The sequence below is a fragment of the Camelus bactrianus genome, chromosome 21, assembly GCF_048773025.1.
Source record: "Camelus bactrianus isolate YW-2024 breed Bactrian camel chromosome 21, ASM4877302v1, whole genome shotgun sequence".
Lineage (NCBI taxonomy): Eukaryota > Metazoa > Chordata > Mammalia > Artiodactyla > Camelidae > Camelus > Camelus bactrianus.
Genome location: NC_133559.1, coordinates 9,776,471 through 9,798,780, shown reverse-complemented (window position 1 = coordinate 9,798,780; position 22,310 = coordinate 9,776,471). Strand labels below are relative to the sequence as shown.

General features: G+C 56.2%; 1 protein-coding gene across 2 annotated transcripts in view; it reads right to left on the bottom strand.

Moving 5' to 3' along the window:
* The window catches only part of KIRREL1 (kirre like nephrin family adhesion molecule 1), a 98,113-nt gene that overhangs the window by 15,575 nt on the left and 60,228 nt on the right, over window positions 1-22,310 (bottom strand). For both annotated transcript variants that reach the window (XM_074349641.1, XM_074349642.1), the window contains exons 2-3: window positions 5,947-6,096; window positions 4,052-4,201 (exon numbers count right to left, since the gene is read on the bottom strand). In XM_074349641.1, coding sequence (XP_074205742.1) covers window positions 4,052-4,201; window positions 5,947-6,096 — 300 coding nt within the window. The remainder of the gene's footprint in view (window positions 1-4,051; window positions 4,202-5,946; window positions 6,097-22,310) is intronic.

Here is a 22,310-nt window from a genome sequence, read left to right as displayed (position 1 = left end):
TCCCTCTGGCCTGGCTCCACAGGCTCCTGAATGCCCAGGGAGCCAGAATGCAAGTTCCCCGAGGCCAGGGGCTGCTCATTTTCTCTTAAAGCTCCAAGGTCTAGTGCAGACGGTGGTGGATGGCATGTCCTTGGGGACATTAGCTGAATTACTAAGTAACTGATGAGATAAGGCAGAAGGATTTTGATTATAATTTTGAGTTCTGGTCTACCTTGTGTTCCTCAGGCTGGCCATGTGAAAGGGTTTTGTTTGCTTTTTGCTGGGAAAGGCCCAGAGACTCACAGGGGGCTCTCTGAGGGAGCCCTTGAGAGGAGACCCCGGGAGGCCTCTGAGTCGAGTGGTGGGTAGGGCTGTCCTGGAGTCTGTGAAGTGATGGTCTCTCTCCACGCTGGGGTTTCCAGGAGGAAGGAACCACTTGCAGCCTGTCCCAGCGCTCTGCTCGCCTCGTGCGTGCAGAGTGGGAGAGGGGGGTACGCACGAGAGTCAGGATCGGGCTGCCCTGGTGTTAGGTCCTGGCACCTTTAGTGATGCATCACGTGATCTTGGGTGAGGCCCTCAAGTCGGAGTTTCTTCAACAGAGGCGTACGATGCCCGTGCCTGGGGCCCTCATGAAGGCCAGATGAGGTGCTGTACGCGGACTGTCATGGGCAGGGCACGTGTGACGTGTGCAGCGTGTCCACTTTACTGCTCGGAAAAGAGCCAGCAGCGCCTCTGCTCCCGCCCGGCTGGGGAGTGACCCCTGAACCCTGGGCTCTTCCTCTTCGCTCGCTGGTGTATTTGGTTCCCAGGCTGATGGGTGCAGATTTGGAAATGGGGTGAGGAGAGGAAGGTGGAGAGAAATGGATAAAGAGCTGCCATTCAGGATCTCCTGGTCTGTGTGGGCCTCTCCAAGGTCACGTCCTGCCGCCACACCCCAGGAGGACAGTCCTGGATGGGCAGAGGCCCTGGGCTTCTGCAGGGGAGGCACCGCGTCCAGCTTCTGAGGTGAAGACCTCCCCGCCCATTGGTTCTCCCCTCCCTTGGAACGCTGCCCTTCACCCTTTGTTCACTAGCCCACCTTTCTCTTGGCATCTGGGGCAAAGGAAAATAAGGCTGGGCGTTGTCTGCTCAGCCATCACTGCCACGCGCAGATGGCATGTGTCCACGTATAGTTTATGAGCATGTTTATGATCCGTGACTTAAATTTGTACATCAGTATATCCATGTGTCTGCGGCCTCAGTTTCCTTGTTTGTAAAATTTCAGGAAGCACACTGACATCTGTTCCCCAGAGTCGTTACCGTGACGGCAAAACCAGATCGAGGATGTGAAGCCAACTGTAAACTGTAACGTGATCGACAGCATCTCCACCTTCACTGAACGCTCACCACGTGTCAGCTCGTGCCTCGTGTGCATGACTTCATTGACTCCTCACCACCAAGGCTATCTCATGAATCCTTTCATGGTAAATACCACCCACCCCCATTGACAGATAAGGCACCGATGCCCAGGGAGGTCAGGCAGATGTGCTCAGAGACAGGAGTCACTGAAACAGCCGTGCTGGGAAGTGAACCAGGCCCGCTGACCCCGAGCCACGCTCGTCACCTCCGCACTCAAGTGGTTATTGCTGTAAATAATGAGCAAGCTGGAGGCCTGCAGATCTATATTACGTCTGCCTCTGCCTCTGCGAGGGTGGGAGGCAGCTGCTCCGAGGCCGGGGTTGGTCTGGGGTGGGGGCTGGACCATGGAGGGGCGTGGCTGCAGATGGGGGGAGGTTGAGAGGTTGGCCGAGGGCAGGGAGCCTGGTTCCAGGCACTGAGCACAGCCCACTCTCCACTCTGCCCTGCCTAGTCTCTGGGCCCCTGGCTGCCACGGACCAAGGCTGTGTGCAAGCAGGTAAGCAGGGAGGCGCCACAAAATGCCCTGCCGCCTTCTGGCATCCATGTGGCTGCAAGAGGCAGGGAGCTGGAGAGTTCCAGAGGGACAAGGTTGGGGGAGGAAGAGTGAGGGGAAAGGAGGAGCCGGGCTAATCGTTCATCTCATGCTCTCAGGGCTCCTTCGGCTCCCCTCATCTGCCCAAATAGTCCAGACTCCAAAGGCTCACATCCTCAACACCAACCGTGTGCCCTCCAAACAAACCAGTCAGCTCCCCTGTCATGTGGTTCTCCCTCACTGACTTGCAAGCTTTTTTAACCAGGTACTCCTCCATCTAGGGTTCCCATTGATGTTCTCCTCTGCCAGGAAGCCTTCTTTGATTGAATCAAGCCACCGGATGCCATGATAAATCCTTGTTCCTGTACTATCCAGGGGCTTGGTCGGCCTGCACTCATCTCTATTTCTCCATCTCTGTGCCGGGCTAAGAGCGGGAAGGGAGAAGAGTATCAGCGACCCCTCACGGGACAGCTGTTCTCCAGTCCAGAAGTACACCTTCCAGGACCCACGCCGAGGCAGTTAGGGAGGGGGGAAAAGCAGAGACAAGGTCTCTTAAGAACCTCATGTTCCCTCAGAATGCCTGGTCCAGCACGGGGGCTCATACCCTCTTCAGCGAGGGACAGAAGTTGATGTCTTGGCATCCCCTGCCTACCCCCGGCGGTCAGCTAACTCCTGTTCCCTCAACTCCATCCTGCTCCCTGCTAATTCTGCCCATTTTGTCCCCACCGGAGAGGAAAAGCGTGTCATCCAGCAGCCTTGAGTGCTAGTCCCGCAGGGCCTGTACATCCAGAGACACTGGCTATCGGTCCCTCCAGTCCTCACTTGTCCTGACACCTCACATCTGTCCAGACCTTCACGGTTTACACCTCCCTGCTCAGGGAGCAGCAAAGCGGCAGTTGCTAAGAAAAGGCTGGCATCACTATGCCATGTGACCGAGGACGCTGCTGTCCGCAGGTCATGGCCGCTTCAGGGTCGTGATGCCAAGACAGCCCAGGTCTCCTGACTCCCAGGTCACCCGCAGGCGACCTGTCCCATTCTCCACCTTCTCCCCCATGTAAACACCTTCCTTGTGCCCAAACTCATTCATCTCACTTGTCTCAGGGCCCCTCCCCTTCCTCCCACCCCTCCAGGGAGCGTCCCCCACTTCAAGGATTTCAGGGTTGGGGAGAGAAAAAGAGAGGGAGCAAGAGAGATCAGATGGAGGCAGGAAAAAGGAAAGGGGCAGAGGTGAAGACAGAAGGGAAGGAGGGTCACAGGCAGGCAGAGCCGAGCCGGAGACAGAGCACAGCAGAAGCAGGGGCCAGCCAGGCACCAGAGCTGGAGGGAGACAGAAAGACGGATGGCGCTGGAGGTACCGCCAGGGAGGTTGGGGGGTCAGAGCTGGCCTCATTCCTGTACTGTGTGCAGGACAGAATCCCCTCATTATGCAAATGGCCCAGGGTGTTACCATAGAGGGACATCTGCTCTGTGCCCCATGGGTGGCAGCTGGGGGCAAGGCTTCCTCCAGAGCCCCCCGCCCCACCCCCTCCTCAGTTCTCAGCCCTCAAGGCCCATTCCTTCCAGTCCTGCTCCCCTGTTCCCTGAGGAGGCCTGAGGTGAAGCCAAGGAGGAGGGATGAGTGCCGAGGGTGGAAAGGAGGCAGCGAAGAGGAGGAGGGGCTGAGTATGGAGGAAAAGGAGCCAAGGGGGCAGTTTCTTGGGCTCCGAGGCAGCAGAGGGGGAGAGGAAGGGAGTCGCCTTCTCACCGACAAGTCCATCTGCTGGGAGAGGCCAGGGTGTCCATCACCCCAACTCGCCTCCACTCTGGTGGGGAGCGCCTATGGCCACAAGGCGGAGCCCAGTCCCTGCGACCTGGGCACAGGCTGGGGCCGAGAGGATGCCAGAGCTCACACACCCCACGTGTCCCACCAGTGCGCGCCCACGTGCCCGTCTTGCTCTCATCTGTCTGGACTTGGCTTTGGGAGAAGTTTACAGGATCTGGGGAGGGAAAGCTAGGGAGATAGTAGGGGCAGACAGGAAGCCAGGAACAGAGAGAGAGAGGCTGGGAAATGAAAGAGAAAACTGGAGAAGCGGGGACAGCCAGGGCACCAACAGAAAGAGACAGGAGGAGGCTGGGGGCCCTGCAGGAGGCGGGGGTCATTACTGAGCACGGTGAGCTTGGCTCGCCGGGAGCGCAGGGCGGCCTCCGTGGCCTGGCACTCATAAGAGGCGTCGTCAGAGAGCTCCGCATCTGCGATCTCCAGGTTGTGCTGCCCGGCGTCCGCAGAGCCCACGACCCGGTACCTCGGCCAGGCTGCAGGAACAGAGAGGGCGAGCTAGGGAATCAGCCTGGACCACCCAGCCCCCAAGGGCGCACCCTCTTCCCACGTCAGGGTCCGCATCCCACCCCGGGGCCCGCACTCCTCCCTCCACCCGCTCCTGGGACCCCACGGGCCCTTGACGAGGATGAGGTCCCCACGCAGACACCGCGATGCCACAACCTCCCACAGTGAGGCTGGGAGCCATAAAGCAGGAGGAGCGACGGGGGAGAGCGGAAGAGGGAGTTGAGCAGGAGCAGATGAAATCTCCGAAGCTGTTTGCAGACAAATGTCTCTCATAATAATAGGAAAGAAAGGGGAAAAAAAGGCAGACAGCAGGGAAAAACGGAGAGGGAGGGGGAGGGTGTGTGGGCGCTAGGAAATATAGGCCATCGCAGCACAGACATGAGCTCACTGGGGCCAGAGGGAAGCCCAGGGCAAGCTACGGTCTCACCCTCACTCACCCAGGGAGGGTCCTGCCAGCCCCCCAAAGGAGCCCCTAAACTGAGTCAGTCCCCTGCAGAAGCCGTGGCTACAGTGGGCGCACCTCCGAGCCTCTGGCCTCTCCATCCTCCCTCCCGCGCCCCTCTTTCCACTCCTCCGTGCCCCTCTCTAGTGCCCCTCTCTCGTGGTCCCGGCACCAGCTCCCTCCCACCAGCTCCCTCTGTCCAGAGGCTATTTATTCTTCTCACTCCATATCTATTGATCTCTCTCTCTCCCAGTTTCTTTCTGTTTCTATCATCAATAGATCCACCAGCCCCATCTCTTTCCTTCGTACGGGTTGCTCTATACAGACAAATTTCCCCCACCTGTACTGAGACACGGAGCCCACAGCAAATAATAATCTCAGCCCCCGGAACAAGAAGAAGAAGAAAAATAGACAATCTCCCCCCTGCTTTTATCATCACACCGCCTTACAGTGAACACTGTTCTCACGAGGCACTTTCTCTCATTTGGATCAAACCTCACCAACACCTTGATCAGGCAGGCGGACCTGTGACTCGTGCCTGTTTCACACAGGAGTAAATTAAGGCCCAGAGAGGTGAGGTGGCTTTTCTAAGGTCGCCCAGATGGGAGGTGGCAGAGGCAGGACCAGTACCCAGGTGTCCTGATTCCCTGTCCTCTCTGCCCGGCGGCCTTTCCACAGCTACCTTTACTTGCTCTGGAATATAGGGTTTTCTTCCCTCTTGAGTCATGATGTTTGTTTCAGCAGTGGCTCCGCAGTGCTTAAGAAAGGCTTGTTGGATGAATAAAAACTAAGTGCTCAGGCTGATATTAAAATGAGTTTTTGGCCACTGAGCAGACACAGCCTGGGCGGGGGGCAGGAGAGAGGCTGGAGAAAAGCCAGCCTGGCAGGAGACACTTGCAGGATGGAGAAGTTGCCTGTGTCCTCCTCCTGCAAAAGCAGGGGGCTTGGGGTCTCCTAGCCCCTCCTGCTTTGCCTGTCTGCCTGCAAGTCTCTTACGTAAAGGTCTCTGGGTTTCCCTTGATCTCTCAGGCTTCCCGCTGGCCTTTCATGAGCCAGTCCACAGCCAGGAGGAAAGGTGGAGCTGTGGGGTTTGGAAAGCAGTGGAGACAGAGCTCAGGAGGAGAGGGAGAGATGGACACACACACAAATGGCAGAGGGGAGGCTGGAGCGCGGTGTGGGACGGGGTGAGGGGGTCCAGGAGTCTTTGTTGGTTGGGGAGGGATGCAGACAGGGGAGAGTCTGGAGGCTGGGCTGGCTGGCGGCCCCACTCACCTTTGAGGCCCTGGCCCATGCCCAGCGCCAGCCCGTCCTTGGTCCATTGCACGATCCCGGAGTAGTTGAGCAGCACGCAGGGCAGCACGGCCCGCTGTCCGGCCACCACGGTCTGGTCGGCTGGCTCCTGGCTGAAGCGGGTCTGGGTCCCTGGCAAAGCCAAAGCCGGCCCTGGGTGAGGGGTTGCCTGAGGACAGGGCTCCACCCATAGGCCACGCCTCCCGGGCTCCCACTCCCACCAGACGATGGGTGAGAGTCCAGTCCTGGCCCCACTGCAGCCCCAACCCCTTCCCTCCAAGATGCCACGTGCCAGCCCTTGATTCCTCCCGCTTGCTGGGGTGGCCCAAGGGATGGGCTTCAGGCGCGCGATCAGAGAAAGTGGTGCAGTGTTATGTAAAGTCTGTAGACACCAGACTAGCCCAACCCTCTCATTTTACAGAAGAGGATATTGGAGCCCAGGGAGAAGTGTCACCTTCCTGAGGGCACCCAGTGAGTTAAGGACAGAACTTCCGCACCTCGGGTCCCGGGCTCTTGCTCAACCACCTCCCCCGCGCTCCCCTGCCCGACACCCACGTCAGTGGGTGATGCATCGGTAACAAGTCCTGCTGGGGATGCTGTGGTCCGCCTCCATCCTTGAGACAGGCGTAGACCACCATCCCCCTACTTGGACGTGCATACATGAGCCCATGTGAGGTGACACACGTGTGCCACCATGCCAGGTACAATTCCCCCACGAACGCACCCAGCAAGTGCCCAAAGGCAGATTCCAGGGACAGGCACATCCACAGTGTGTGTATAAGCTTCCTGGGTCCCAGACAAAGTGGCTCTGAGCCCACCTCTGCACACTTTCCCTGTTTCGTGTGTGCACCCTTGCTGCCAAGCTCTGGAGGCATGAGTGCGTACACAGGGACACACCTGCCCACGCCCGCCTCCCGCCCCGCACCGTGGGAGCTGAGAGGCCACGTGACCGGGTTCCACTCGCCCTCTGGCTGCGGGAGCCACACATGGCTGCCCGGCTGGCAGCTCGGCCGGGAGCATTTGATTAGAGAGCTGCAGAGTAATTGCCTTTAATTGTGGGGCCTAAATGGAGCAGGGAATTGGACTGCAGGTTTCTTCACCCCTCCACCGCTCCCACCCACCCACCCCACCCAGCACGGGTTGGCCTGGTGGGGGGGCAGTTCTGGGTACCATGCTGTGACCATCGGTTCCCTGGGCTGGACTACAGGGAAGAGGACGGGAGACGGAGGGGCTGCGGGACAGCACGGGGAGAGGTCTGGGGCTTCCCACGCACGTCCCCAATCTGTCACACGCTGTAACCAAAATCAGTTTTCCCTGGAACTCAGGAGATTCCTCCCCCTTCTTTCCCTCCTCAGCTCCCATAATCCCCACATCCAACTCTTTCAAACCCAGCCTTCCAAAAGTTCCCTGATCCTCCATCACTCCTGTGTGTAAGCCAACGGAACTTGTCCCTCCCCATTCCAAGACCTCCCTCTAAGTCACTAGAAACAGAACCCTAGTCTTCTTGTCCTCACTCTTCTTCCTCCTCCTCCTCCTCCATATTTCCCCTTCTCTCCAAACCCGGCCCACATTTCCCCCTTCCAGGAAGTCCTCCTAGATTGATCTTTTTTATCCTGGGCAGTTAGATCATCGGGGGACCGGCAGGAACTTGAGCAGATCCTTAGGCAAACACAGCTTGTCCCACCTTTCAGCCCTGCCATCACAGCTCTATCCTTGGGATTTCCTGTCCCAAACCATCAGGGTCTGTGCTCATGCTTTTGTTTGTCATGGGGTAGAGGGCAGCTGGTGGGTGGGGCTGATTGCTCTATCTGTTCCACCAGAATGGAAACCTCTTCTCAAGACCAAGGGCCATGCTCTCTCTTCCCTCGGAATCGCCCTGGACATCTGACATCCACATTGGTTGGTGAACATAAAGGGGACCAAGGCTAGGAGCAGACTGATAGCCAGCATACGATTTAATACAATGAGGCAGCCCTGTTTGGTTAAGTGTGCAAATCCAGCTCTTTGGGTCTGCAGGGGGTCAGGAAGTTAGAAACAGTGCCCCTTTCCCCAACACTGTGTGAGCATCTCCCCCACTGTGCTTGACCCAACACCCCATCCATGACTTCTAAAGAAGGAAAGGATAAGGCTCGCCTCTGTTCCTGGGATGGGTGGCAGGTGCTGAGATCCTGGGGGAGGGGATGGGTCAGGTGAGCAGCCAGCATTATTAATTCAGGTATTGCCCTCATTATTATTCAAATTTATTCATATCATTGCGCATTTCTCTAGTGCAGCTACATGCTGCAAACTCTCTACGCTCACGTTTCTCCTTCCCACGGCCCCCGGAGCCCAAGCCAAGGGCTCTGGAGCAGAGTGGCCTGTGAGCTCTGGCTCAGAGATGGAATTTACATTCACAGCTTTCCTGTGCGGGTCCTGGACACCTTGGTCTCCTGTCAAAGTCTCCCGAGGACAGAGAGAAGCAGGCTCCTTGTCCTGTGGGAGCAAGGAGGCAGCTCGCCCTGCAGCAGGACTGAGGTGGGAAGCCTTGAGAGTCAGAGATGGCATCTCGCCAGAGGGATGGAGGACCGATGTGACCTTGGGCGTGTCACTGCCCCATCCTGGCCTCCTCCGTGTGCTCACCTGTACAATGACAAGTCTGGACTGAGGACTGCAAAGGTCCCTTCTAAGAACAGAGGTTTAGGAGACAGACTTAGGCATGCACAGTGACTCCGACGCTTCCTACCAGTGTGACCGTGGCTGAGTGACTCTCTAAGCCCCACTTTCCTCAGTGGTAAACTGGGGGGGGGGGGACTGATGATGCCTACACTGGACTGCTGGGGAGCTAAATGGGATGGGGTGTGTGACATTCCCCTGCACGTGCCCACTGAGTGGTAGCTACGACCTTTTTTATCCTGGGCAGTTAGATCATCGGGGGACTGGCAGAAACTTGAGCAGTGACGCGGCAGAGAGCATCCATCATCCTGGGGATGCTGAAGCACGACGCCCTCCTGGTGTGGGCCTGGGTGAGGCCGTTTAGTCTGGAGACCGGGGGATGGAAGCAACAACCCCAAAGAAGGTCCAGGGAAGAGGGGAAATGAAGGATCTTGGGAATTCAACGCAGTGGAAAGGGGCAGGTGCTGAGCCTGTGCAAGTGGCTGGCCCCAAAAGAGCCCCTGCAGCCAAGACAATGTCTGAGATAGATGGACTGTCCTGACCTGGATCACGATTAGGAGAAAGCCCCGAGCCTGTCCTGCCACCACCAAGTCCCCCTCTTTCTACTTTGCACACTCTGGGCTTTTGTCCTTGTCTCCGTGCCCTTGCCCAGGCCTGCCCTCGGGGCAGGACACTGCCCCCCCCCCCCGCCCTCCTTGGGATCCAAATAGTCATCTCCTCTAGGAAGTCTTCCCTGACTTGCCTGCATGCCCTCAGAGCCCTCTGGACTCACTTCCCACCTCTGCAACAGTAGGTCCATGCTGCACTGCCCACCCCTGCCTGGCCCAGGGAAAACTCCTTGCATCTGGACTGTGTCGCTCAGAGCACCAGCCCCATCACCCAGCACAGGGCCTGGCTGCCAGGCACATGCCAGGTGTTCCAAATAAGTCTGCAGATTGATGGAGTGAAAATGAATGAATGCCTGCAAAAACTGTCCTGCCTGTGCACTGCCGTCGAGGAAAGGCAGAACACCCCGGGCCCCAGGTCAGGCTCACAGACTCCAGCAAAGGCAGACAGGGTGGGAGAGTGGAGGGACAGGACAGGACTCTCCCTGCAGGGAAAGGAGGAGCAGTCCTGGGAGGCTCCCTGAAGGAGGGAGCATGGAGCAGGGCTGGGTCAGGTAGGGGAAACAGAACTCTGGAAAGTTCTGATGCAATGGTGGGGATGAGTGATGAAGGGATATGGGGATGGCTGAGAAAAAAAAAAAAAAAGCTTAGAAGGTGAGCAATGAGGTGCAGGCACCAGACAGGGCACAACAGGAAGGGCAGAGGCAGCGTTACAAACAAAAAAGAGGTGCTGGTTATCTGTCCTGGAACGTCAGGAAGGCATCAAGAACCAGGACCTGTGGCCTGAAAAGGAAGCACACAAATCAGAACACACACATGCCTTGGAGCCTGCATTAGAATGGGGTGTGTGAAATTCCAGCCCCTTTCCTGTGCCCACACCCCACTCTAGGAAATAAAACCAGGGGAATGGCTGGCTGGGGAGCCAGGTGGGAAGGGAGTCAGGAAGGTCCTGACCACAGGCAGAAGGTGACCACAGACCAGCCTCTGGAGCAGCAGCAGTGGTGTCATATCAGCTGCCTTGCCTGTCTGGCAGCTCGGGCCTGGGATGAGTGCAAATCCAAGCGTGTGTGTGTGTGTGTGTGTGTGTGTGTGTGTGTGTGTGTGTGTGTGTGTGTGTGTGTGTGTGTGTGTGTGTGTGTGTGTGTGTGTGTGTGTGTAAGTGAATCCCCGCCTGCTCTCACCCCACCGCCTCCCTGTCTTCAGACACCGTCACAGCTCTCAAGCAGCCATTGTGAAGACAGACACCGAAGGAGTGTGCTGTACACGGGGCGCGGGAGCTCGCACACGCGGGCGCACACACACATGCATACAGACTGATGGGGAGGCTGGCGGAGGCGCCAATGACACCGAGCAGAGCAGCGGAGACAAAGACAGACATCCACCAGGCAGAGGGAGAGCGAAGGCGGGGAAGGAGACTGGAGGAGAGGCAGGAAGGGAAGAGGGGATCTTGGTTAGAAAGAGGCCAGGAAAGAAGACAGAGGCCCAGGGCAGAGACGCAGAGAGAAAAACACTGGTGACGCAGAGACGCCGTGGATTCCCAGAGGCCCAGGCCACGGCAGAAAAGCAGGCCACCTGAGGGTCGCTGGGAGACAGGGGGGAGCAGGGCAGGGAGATGATGGGGAGTGTGGTCACAGGGGGCCAGGGCGCCTCTCCAGCTCAATCCTGTCCTTCAGACACATTGCCATGAGGCTGGGGTGGTCCTTAGACTCCAGAAGCCCCCCTACCCCCAGTGCTGCCACCAGTATTCCTAGCAGGCGCAGACAGGGTATGCAGGCAGGTGAAGTGCCGAACAGGGTGGGGAGGGCAAGGGGAGCACAGAGGGACCCTGGGGAGAAATGACGGTTGCAACAAGGGTGCTGTGGGGTGGGACCTGTGGGCTCCTCACACAGGACGAGGAGAGGTCAAAGCTGGAGAAACCCTAGTTTCCCGTCAGCTTCCTCCCAGCCCACCCCGGAGACCTCCTTCCTTCTAGGTAACCCTGGCCCTCACCACCCGCTACAGAGGCTCCTTGGCCTCCACCTGGAAGGTTCCCCTCCCTAGTCCCCTCCCGCATCATCTGGGCTTCTGGTTGCAGCACCTATCACTGCCTGCCTTGGACTAGAAGTTCCTCACGTGTGTGCGTTTCTGTCTCTCCCTCTCCTGGGAGCCCTCAGAGCACAGAGATGTCTTGATTTCCCTTTCCTGTCCCTTCAATCCCAGCAACGTTCCTTAACCTCCCAATTATAAGATGCTGGCTGTGTGCCAGGCACCAGTGCAGATGTCCTATAGACACCGTTCCCAGCGCGGTCTAACCCAGGGCACAGTGGCAGTGATGACGTCCATGTTATGACAAAGGGACATAAGGCTCCGACGTGATGGGCAGGAGTGCAGGCTTTCAGGCTGCAGTCCCTGCTCTTGGTGCCCCGCTGCCCCACAGGAATTTCCAAGAAATATTTCCTGGATGGACGGACTGGACTCACGGCCCCCACCCCAGCGAACTCCTGGTGCCCCTGAGCTCTGCGCCCACCTACTACTTCTGATCTCCGCTCGACACTCAGATGTGCATCTTAACCGTGTTCACGGCCCCCTACCCTGGGGAGGCCAGTGCTCCCTCCTCAGACCCGGGCTGGCCTGTACTCTACAGCCACGGGGGACTCGCCGCACGTGCCGTCACCAACCGCAGGAGAAGGCTTGATGTAAATGTCCCTCCAGGAGGGGAGAGTGGTTCCAAAGACTGGAAGGACCATCAGGAGCATCTAGAGAGATTTCAGTGAATCACAAAACACCCCCTTTTAAGCCACCACTGTCCACCAGTAGGAGGGGGAGTAATAATTAATAGCTCCTTCTTACAAAGTGTCAGTCACTGTGCCAAGCACCTAACCAAGCCTAGTTCACTTAAGGGACACAAAACCCGATGAGGTAGGTACTATTATCATCCCTAACAAGGCTCTAAGGTTCAGAGACATAAGCACTTCCTTCCAGTTTTGCAGCTGCTAAGTGTTGGAGCCAGCACACCTGGCCCCCCTGGAAAGCCATCTCATCAGCTTGGCCACAGCTGTCTTCCCACTCTCCCCATCCCTGGGGCTCAGGCCCTGGGCACTGTGCAAACTGGCCCCCTGGCACCTCTCCATCTCCCTTGGATACTGTGCCCTGACTAGGGGACCCCCTCCTCTTGTCTCAGCACCATCCCACGTCTCCTCCTCAACCCTGAGCTTCCGGGGCGACCCTGCCTTCCAGCTCTGCTCTCTCTCCAACTCCCTCCTGTGTCCTCAGTGCAGGACAGCACAGGAGAGGCCACCTGTCCCCGTCTCTGTGGGTGAACACACCTCCTGTTCCCACTGGGCCTGTCCCCGGGGTTGGGGACCAGGCTCCTACAAAGGCCTGGTGAGAACAGAGAGGTCAAATCTCATTTTTGACTGAGAAGTAGGAATTGACCTCTATATCTGTCTGGGAAAGGCTGGAAATGCTTACAGATTCCAGATGCACGTTGTGTACTCCTGTGGACACCCGTGTACCATCACACATAAGCACACATGTTCACCGGTGCACACTCACCCCCCCCTTGCACCTCTGCATTTCTGCACCCCCACGGGCACCTTTCCACCCCTCTGTCTTGGCACATGTACCTTGGTGGTCGTGTTCCCAGAGCCTGGCCTGCCAGGCCTGCCCGGAACCACAGAGGGAGCGGGGCCACACGCAGGAGACACCAAGGAAGCCAGGCTGCAGGAGAAGGGGGTGGTGGAGGCCAAGCCCTGTCTCCCCGGATTTATCACACGAGCAGTAATGAACCCCCTGGGCCGGAGCAGTCCCCGCGCTCTGCACTCCAGATCTCTGCCGGTTCAAAGGGATGCCTTTGATACACACCGACAGCTTTCAGATGGAACTAAATCTCTCCTCACTCCACTGTTCCTCCTGCCACTCTTCCTCCCTCCCCCGGCTCTCACATCCCCCCCTCCAGCCTGTACCCCCACCACAGCCATCCCCTTCCTGCTCTATGAAAAATACAGCAGTCAGAGAGGCCCCCCCACCCCACGCTTGGATTCTCTCACAGAGTAAAGAGGATTGCAATTCTCTGGGCTGGGCCAGCAAAGGGGAGAGGAGAGAAGAAAGGAAGATTTGCACTTTTGATAGAGGAGAGAAGGCAGGGGAGGAAGAGAGAGAGAGAGAGAGAGTGTGTACGCGCAAGCTGGCTGGGGCGGGCAGAGTGAGGACGGGCAGGAGGGGAAGACAGAGACCCTGGCTGCCGGCAGCAGAGACATACCGGCAGCAGAGACATACCGATGCGGAGAGAGAAGCGGGTTCAGGACCCTCAGCCCAGAGGGAAATGCCACGCCTGCCCAGCTGACTGGGTGTGAGGGGTGGGGTCTGTTGATTCTGCCTTATACAGAGCCCAGCCCAGAATCCAAAACCGTCCAAACGTGATGGGACTTGGAGACTATAAGCCCCTCCTTTACAGGTGACGGGTCAGAGCTCAGAAAGTCAAAGACGCGCTGACTTGCTCACAGCAGGTCACCTCAGTCTTGGCTGTGAGGAGAGATCTGGTGATGGGGTACCAGGTGAACACCCCAAAGACAAGTTACTAAACATTCAGAGACTATTGTCACCCCTTCTCCGCTGCCCACCAGCATTTACCACATCAAAGTACTTTGCTTTTGGGTTCACAGTTTGATGTGAAACAGACAGTGAGCAGCAGGGGCCTCGAATGGCCCCCTCTTTGACTCTCTGGCCGCCTACCATCACCTCCTTACCACTCTGGGGCCTTTCTCATCCCAGGAGGTCAAAGCCAGAGGCAGAAGAACCAGTCTGTCCTCCCTCCCCGCAGCCTGCTTAGCCAAGCCATCCGAGTGTTTGTCTCCAAGGCTGGGGTATGGTAGGGACAGCTGAAGGGGACTCTTTCCAGGGACCAGATGGGCTTTTACAAGTGACCACAATCTGGCCTGGCTTCCCTGCATTGAACAGACCAGAGGTGCTGCAGGGCCTGGCTGCAGGGCTGGTATTCACGGTGACAGGGCACACGAGTTGATCGTCTGGGCCAATGTATCAGTCACCAAAAGAGGCAGGCACAGGACCCTGAGAGAGACAGGGGACCAGCCCAGCACCAGTGGGGACAGGCTGGGGTTGGGGTGGGGGGCAGAGCAGTCAGGGCTGTGGGCTTGTCTGGTCCTGGCTCTGCCCCATCCAAATGCGCCACTTTGTGGGGGGAGAGGTGTCACTTCACTCTACCGTGGCTCTCAGTTTCCTTAAACTGTAACGAGAGGGAGCTGAAGTACTTGGCTCCCGAGGGCCTTTCCAGCTCTGAGGTTCTAGGATTCTGCTGCATCTCCTGCTCTCCTGGGGCCTCAGCCAGACCTTGCTGGTGTCCCTGGGGCCATCCTGGCATCTCCTCCCTGCAGGGCAGAGGGAGATCTGCAGGTTAGTGACACCAAGACAGTGGCTGAGGGAACCCACGCAATGCATCTTTGTTTCCGCCTGTAAGGAACTTCCCATCAGAGTTCCTCACCTCTCCTCCTACTAGGTTCATGGTGGGGGAAAAAGAGGACAGAGGACAGGCAATTCTGGATCTCTGAGGTGACCTGCCAACCCAGGCCCACTCACAAGGACGCTGAGCTCCTGAACCAAAAAGACTGGCAGGTGTGGCTGGAAACATTCCCCCTGCTGCCCCATTTGGACCTCCAGCCCCTCTGTCCTGCCAACCGGAGGCACCTGGGCCAGGCCTGATCTGACAACTTTATGCAAATGTGCCCTTGGCAGGGGACCCTGAGAATGTTCTCTGGGAAGGACAATGGCATGGTGAGCCCGAGTGGGGCTGGCTGTAGCAGGTATGACAGGCGGGAGCAGAAAAGGGGGGGTGGCAGGGATGGTGGAGGGTTCTGCTGAAAAACTGAATTTCAATCTGGCTTCAATGGGCAAGGGAAGGGCGATGCGGGGTGGGGAGGCAGGTGGCCGGCAAGGACTTAGCTCGGAGAGGAGACAGAGGATACAAGGAAAGAGGGCGAGAGATGGAGAAGAGAGAGCAGAAGCGAGGGCAGTCACCAAGCCAGAGAAGGCTGGAAGAGATGGAGCGAGACCCCGGGGGCTGGGGGGAGGGAAGGCCGGGAAGGGAGATCTTCTGCCCCACCCTTCCCCGCTTCAGGCCCTGCACCTGCCTCCCCATGGCCGACAGGAGCAAAGGGATGAGGTGGGGCAAACACCTGGGTCTCCAACAGTCCCCAGACGCTGAAAAAGAGGGTCCAACGTGCAAAGACAAAATGAGAATAGAAAAAAGGGTGGCAAGAGGGAGTCACAGACAGAAAACAGAGAGCCAAGCAGAAGAGGGGAGAGCTGGTGGCAGGAAGGGTGGGAAGGGCGGTAAAAGGTTGCTGGGAGGAAGGAAGGGGCTGAGGAGACACTGTGATATGAGAGAGACAGAGGACAAGACAGAGACGAGACAGGGAAAGAGAAGAGTGTTCAACTAGAAAGAGAATCTGAAGGCTGGAGCTGGAAAGGGCCTTGATCACCATCCAAAGCCTTTATTTTAAAGAAGCGGGGGTCCAGCAAAGGAGAGAGGTATTTGGGGTGGGCCTGTCTCCAAACTCTGGTGGCTTCTGAGCCAGCCTCCCAATGACACAGGGCTCCCCTCTCCAGGGGCAGGGCACACTCCAAAACCATCCCATCCTGCACAGATGGTTGGGACAAGATGGGAGGGGAGGCATCTTTAGCTGGAAGCCCTCCTTCCCTAAAAGGAGGGAGGGGAAAGGAGCAGTGAGAGAGAAAGGATGGAGGAGAAGGCTGGGAAGATGGATAAAGATGGGAAGTGAAAGTCAGGAACAGAAGTGACGGGACCCTCTGGGAGAGGAGACAGGATGGAGAGAAGGGACAGGAGCAGGAGGAAAGACACTGGAGGAGGGGAGGGGGCAGCAGAGGCCTCTGGGGGCCATTCGGGTGGAGGGGAAGGGAGATCTGGGGCGGATTACCACCCTCTGGCCTCATCAGAAGGTCTTGAGCATTTAGGTCAAAGAAAAGGAGTGAAATCCTTGAGAAATGGAAGGGATTTTTGAAAGGATTAGCCAAGGCAGTGGGGAGGGGGGGGAGTGGGGAAGAGAATGAGGTGGGCTGTTATCTGAGATAATTCTAAAGGCAGTGGAGGACCGGGTCCTGTCTCTCCCCACAAATGAAGAGCCTGAGGCGCTGTTTTCCTCCCTCCCCGCTCCCACAGGTGTCCTCGCCCCAGGCAGCAGTGTGCCCACCAGGAGGGCGATCAGTGGGTCACCCCTGCAGCTCCCGCCACTCGGCCTTTCCTGGGGTTCCTTTCCTGGGGTTCCGCCTGGGGGCTGAGCCCTCCCCTATGGCTCCTCCCCCAGGCAGATGGGCAGGCACCCCTGCTAGTTCTGCTCTGAAAGCCCCCCTCCGCTTTCTTTAACACTCTTCCTTACCACTGTTACGAACGCGGCTTCAGAGAGCAATCTGAGAGGAGTGAGGATGGCACCCTGGAGGCCCCTCACCAGGCTCGCATCCCAGGAGGAAGTGCAGCCCTGCCCCCAGGCCCTCTCCCCAGAGGTCTTCTAGCACGTTTAGGAACAGTCTCCAGAATAAATAGCCTGAACTCTGAGAAATCCAGAAAGGTGAGGGCTGGGGCATCGGAAAGGAGGGCAACTCGCTTTCACCCCGAAACCAAAACAGCCAGAAAGAAACTCAGGTCTTCTGACCCCAGACAGGAGCTCTGAAGGACACGCCTCACTTCTAAGTTTAATGAGCTTTACTGAATGCCGGCACTCTCCCCGACCCCGTACCCTGCTCCCCACAAAATTAGAGAAAAGAAAGAACTGCCGATCAGAGCCAGGTGTTTAGACCTTCTCCTCCCAGACTCAGAAACCCTTCATCACAGGTGCCTGCACAGCTTTCTCTGGCACTTCCAGGAGGGCTGTCTGACTCTACGAGCCAGGGAGCAACCAGTCCGGGCAGGCACGGGGCTCTGACGAGGGCTCTCCACCTTGGCACTGGCTCTTCTCTGGTGCCTCCAAGAAAGACAGACTTGGCAGGCGTGCCACAAGCCTGTACGTAACACAAGTGCATCCCCAGGTCCCATTACTAAGCCTTCATTACAGACCCCTAGACCAGACATTAAGGACTGGCTCCCAGGGAAGCAGAGTTTTTCATTCATATAAGAACTTTCGAACAGCACATGGCAGTGAGCTCCCTGTCACTAGAAGCGTTCAAGATAAAGAAGGATGACCACGAGACAGCAATGTTCCAGAGGGCTCTGGGCAATATTAAAGACCCCTTTCAATGCTGGTGCTTTATGATTCTATTCACACACCTCATATATTGCCTTCTTACTTTGGACACACACCTATCAGATAATCAATCTGTAACATTTCGATCAAGGTAGACCGAAATGGTTTGCAGTAGTGAAGTTTAAAGGAAGGAATTCTCAACAAAGCCATCTGCAGGGAAAAGAACAGTTCAAAAAAACCGTCTAGGATGGCAGTCAAGGATAAGGAAGACTTCTGTCCCATGGCAATTAACCACGCAACCTCAACGTTTAGTCTGTAGCCATACTGTAGATTATTCTGACTCCTGTTTCACATGCAGAGATTGTGAACTCCTTGAGGCAACTGGTGGGATCTCAGTTGTGCTGCCTAGTACAGAAGTGCTTTGCACACAGTAGGTCCTCAATAAATGTTTGTCATTTGATTATCTGAATGAGTTCACCTGCACCCAGAGAAAGTCAACTCAATTCAACATGCATTCATTCATGTAACAAACATTTTCTGAGTGTCTGCTACGTACCAGGCACTGTTCTGGACTCTGGGATGCAAAGTGAACAAGCTTATGGTCTAATGAACACACCCACGTACCCGGGCAATACAGCATGTTGAGAGTCCTGATGGAGTGACATGGAAGAAAGTGTGTTACATCAATGAACAGATTGTATTTTTTCACAGGTCTGACTTCCACACTGGTCTTGCCTTAGGCTGAGCCCCCTATCTTGTTGGCCTTTGTTAGCTCTCAGTCCTTTTTACATCATATGGGTTAAACATTGGAGGCCTGGCTTGGCACACAGTAGGTATTTAATAAATCCACATTTACTGTTTAGAAATGCATTGAGTCTTGAAGACAAGAAGGATTTCAACAGCCAGAAAGCTGCGGAGAGGGCATTCTAGACAAAGGGAACAGCGTGAGCCAAGACTTAGAGACATAAAAGACCAGTGAGCAGTTGGAAGTGGCTGGAATTCAGGCACATAAAGAAATTGGAACCAAGGTCACCTCTCTTTAAAAATTAAACCCTTTCTCCTTCTGGGCATTCCTCAGTCTCTGCCCTCCAGAAACTTCTAGGCTGCTGGGAAAGACTGGACATACACATAGAAAGAGGTCTAGATTCAGAAAGACAATGGTGGAAGTCAGGGCTGATCCAGGCTGCACAGAGCCACAGTGGGTAAGGTTCCGGGATGGGCTTAGAAGAATCAGAAGGACCATGGCGGCTGTTTGGTGGTGTGAGGACAAGACCGCGTGTTGTGTGTGTATATGTGGTCGGGGTCGAGGGGTATGTGTCCTTGTTCGCATCCACATGTCTAGTGAACTTGTGTGTGTTTCTGCACGTCTGTATACAAGAGTTGATGTGTAGCCGCCTAAAGCGAGAATGGGGCACTTTCCGCCTACAACTAGGACATTCTAGGCTTTTCCAATTAATCTCCATTAAAAAGATTTCCCGCAAAGGCGCTTCTAGAGGCCTCAAGTTGGGGTCATCTGGATCAATCCTGCATAAAGTAAAAGCAGCTCCGACTGGCTGCTCCATCGATCCATCTAACTCGGTTCATTCTACCCGTGCAAGGGGCACGGAATGTTAATTTGCTGCAGGGAGCTGAGGGAGCCTGCAAGAGGAGGCTCTGTAATTAACAGCGGTACGAGCAGGGTCTCAACATGGCGACATTCGACAGGCAGCGCCTGGCGCAGGGTGGGGAAGACCCAGAGGTAGGTTTTCGGGGTTGACGAACGCTGGTCTCTCTGTCTGCTCCTGCTCTTTCCTGTTCCACCTGCCTCAGTTTGCTTGTCAGATGAAACACAAGTGCCCCAGGAATGCAGGAAGGCCAGGGAGACAAAAGCCATTTGTCTAACCACTGTCGGAAGTTCACAGGACATTGATGGGGGACATGGTGATCAACTGGAAATCCGTGGTGAGGGTCCATGGACAGACCTTCTCTTCAAGGCCATGCACACTGATGACTGCTCCTGGGACCCCAAAGTATGTGAAAGCCAGGCCAGCTCTATGGCCTTATTTCCATGAAGGAGTTTAACAGAAAGGGGAGAGCATGCTACAGATACACATGCCAATCCCATCATCCCTAGCAGGTTTATACCTACACTCATTCAGTGTCTGCTACACATCCTTCAAAGCCCCCTCCTCCAGGCAGTCTTCCTAGAGTGATGGTAAAGAAGGTATTGAATTTCCTCTTCCATCTCATCCAAACCAGCCACTCTGGCCTGTGCCCTCATCAGCTACTCCTGTGCACCCTTTTCAACTTTTCTACTCACCAAAATTTTCACTGACCTGGGGACACTCAACCCTGCTCACCTGTCTATTTGTCCTGTGTCCTGTGTCAGTCTCAGGATGGCCCAGGAGCCAGAGGGGAAGCCAGGAGCACGTCACTGATGGAGGTACAGACATCCGGGTATAGGAGAAACCTTGGAGAAAGCAGCCTGCCTCTCCTTTCACGCTCTCTCTCTGCATCTCTGATTCTTTCCTTCCCTTTTTGATCTCCCTGTGTTGCCCCCCAGGGGAATGCGGCAGTGGGGAGGGGGGATCTCTCCTTCCTCCACCTCCGTTGCCCCTGGTCTCTGCAATAACCTAATGATTTCTCATTTAGCTGCCCAGCCCTCTATGGGGAGAGGCTCCCTTTGATTGCTCATAACACCAATCTCACAACAAATTTAGCACCTCGTTTCCTGGATGAGCCAATATTCCTCCTCGATTATCTCTCTATGAGGGGGACAGGGTGCCGTGCATTCCAACGAGCGGCTTATGCCTTCCCTGGGTATCAGAGTCAATCAAGCTCACAGTCCTCGGAAGGAAGGGTGGAAGGGGTCAGGTGGAAGAAAGTTCTCAGGGGAGCACTCGAGGGCTCCAAGAGCAAGAACAAGACAGGGAGGACGGCTGGGAACAGACAGAAGCCTCTGGAAACTCGGCCCTCAGCAGGCTGGTGAGCAGACTCTCTGAATGGAAGGTGGGAATGGGAGCAGTGTGACCTTTGCTCAGAAAATTCTGGAACTTCCTTCCCAAGCCATTCCTGAGATCCGGGCGTTTCATCCAGCCACCTGCTAAGTTCTTAGCATGGGGCTAATGGAGGGAGAAGAGGGATGGCCCTGGAGTCATGCTGTTTCACCCTGGAATGAAACACGGGAGGAAGCGCTACCTCCCTACTCCGTGCCCCCCCCCCCCCCCCCGCTCCAGCATCCCTCAGCCCCTTGCATCCCCTGGAAGGATCTGCCCCACATGACTGACAAGGGGAGATGAAAAGAAATTTCTCCAGCCCGAGAGGGCGAGTTGGAGGGATGGGGCGGGAGGTTCTCTGAAGGGAATTAACAGAGAAGGAAGGGCAGACTGAAATAAAAGCCGCAGGGGACTTCTGACGGGACCCTGGAAAACGGATCAAAGGAGAAGGAGGGAGGGAGTCATGAGGAACGTTGCTTAAAGGCAAGAAGGGAAACAAGAGGAGGCCAGAGAACCACGAGAACTGCCCTGAAGACAGAGGGTCCCAAACATGTGGGCACTGAAGTGGGCGAGCCCGGGGTCGGGGGCCTGGGGCGGAGGGGCAGGAGGAGCGCGGGGTGGTTGTATAACGCAGGGAGACGGAGTGGAGAAGGGGGGCTAGGATCAGAGACTCCCTGGACTTGAGCTGAGATTGAGGGCAGGGGTGTCAGGCTGCCCCCAGGAAGGCAGGACACAGGAACCCCGCCGGGAAAGGCAGAAGGAGGAGCAGAAGAGGGAAGGAGAAGGGGCTGGCTGATCACCAGGAGGGGTAGCAGATGGTTGCTGTCATTAAATGGATTCCAGTAAGTCCGGGATGCCTGAGACAGCAGAGCCGGGCTTGGGCAAGCAGTGGGAGGGGGAATTAAGGAGCAGAGCCTTGGAGGAAGGAACTTACACAGAAGCCCCCCACCAGTCTGCATGATTACACCTCCTCTAACCCTTATCCTTACTTCAACACTAACCTCAAGCAGGAACCCCTAACCCAGCCTCAATCGCAACACTAATTCCAACCCAGACCAATCCTAGCAATCACTGTAAACCCAAACCCTAACTAGAACATGAGCTTTTTGAAGGCAACACATTTCAAATACCCTCCGGGCCTGGAACACAAGTGATCAATAGGTATTTATTGAATAAATGAATACAGAAACCAAATCTTAACCCCCGTCCTTAATGGCCACCCCTGTTTTGAGCCTGACCCCTCCTGCCTATCCCAGTGCCGGGACTGAGCACTGGTCAACCCCAGGCCCCAGCTCTGATGGTACCCTGACCCCAATCTTAAAGGCCAGCATCCTTAACTACGATTTTACTTCAACTCTAATGTCCAGTCTTTTCTGCCTCCCCACCTCTGGATGGATGGTTCAAGTTCATCTGGGCATACAAAGGTAGAGACAAATAAAAGACATCAACTTAACCTGGAGGGCAAAACCAGGTGGGAACTAGCCCCTGAATTCGCTGGCCGATTATGGACACTTAACTCTTGTCTCGACCCAGCTGCCCAGAGCTTTCTGCCCCAGGGGCTGGATCCTAGAAAATGGGACTGAATCCACCTATGAGGTTCAGGACAAAAGGAGTCTAATGCTTGAGACACCGGGAAGAGTGAGTTAGATCTTAAGAGGCAAGTGTGAGCAGAGAAAAATGTGACATAGAATAAGTGAATGGACCCCAGCTCAGGAGGCAGAGACCAAACATTCATCTTCCCACCCACAGCTCCGACCCTGTGACCTCTTGCCCGGGCGCAGGGCGCATGGGAAGTGCCTGCCGTGCAGGGTGCCCGTGGGAAGCTCTGCAGTGCAGAGGGCGCTGTCGAGGTGCCGAGCTGCTCCAAGACTCTGCCTGCTTGCCACATGACCCTGGAACAGAGACTGTTCCCTCTGGGCCCT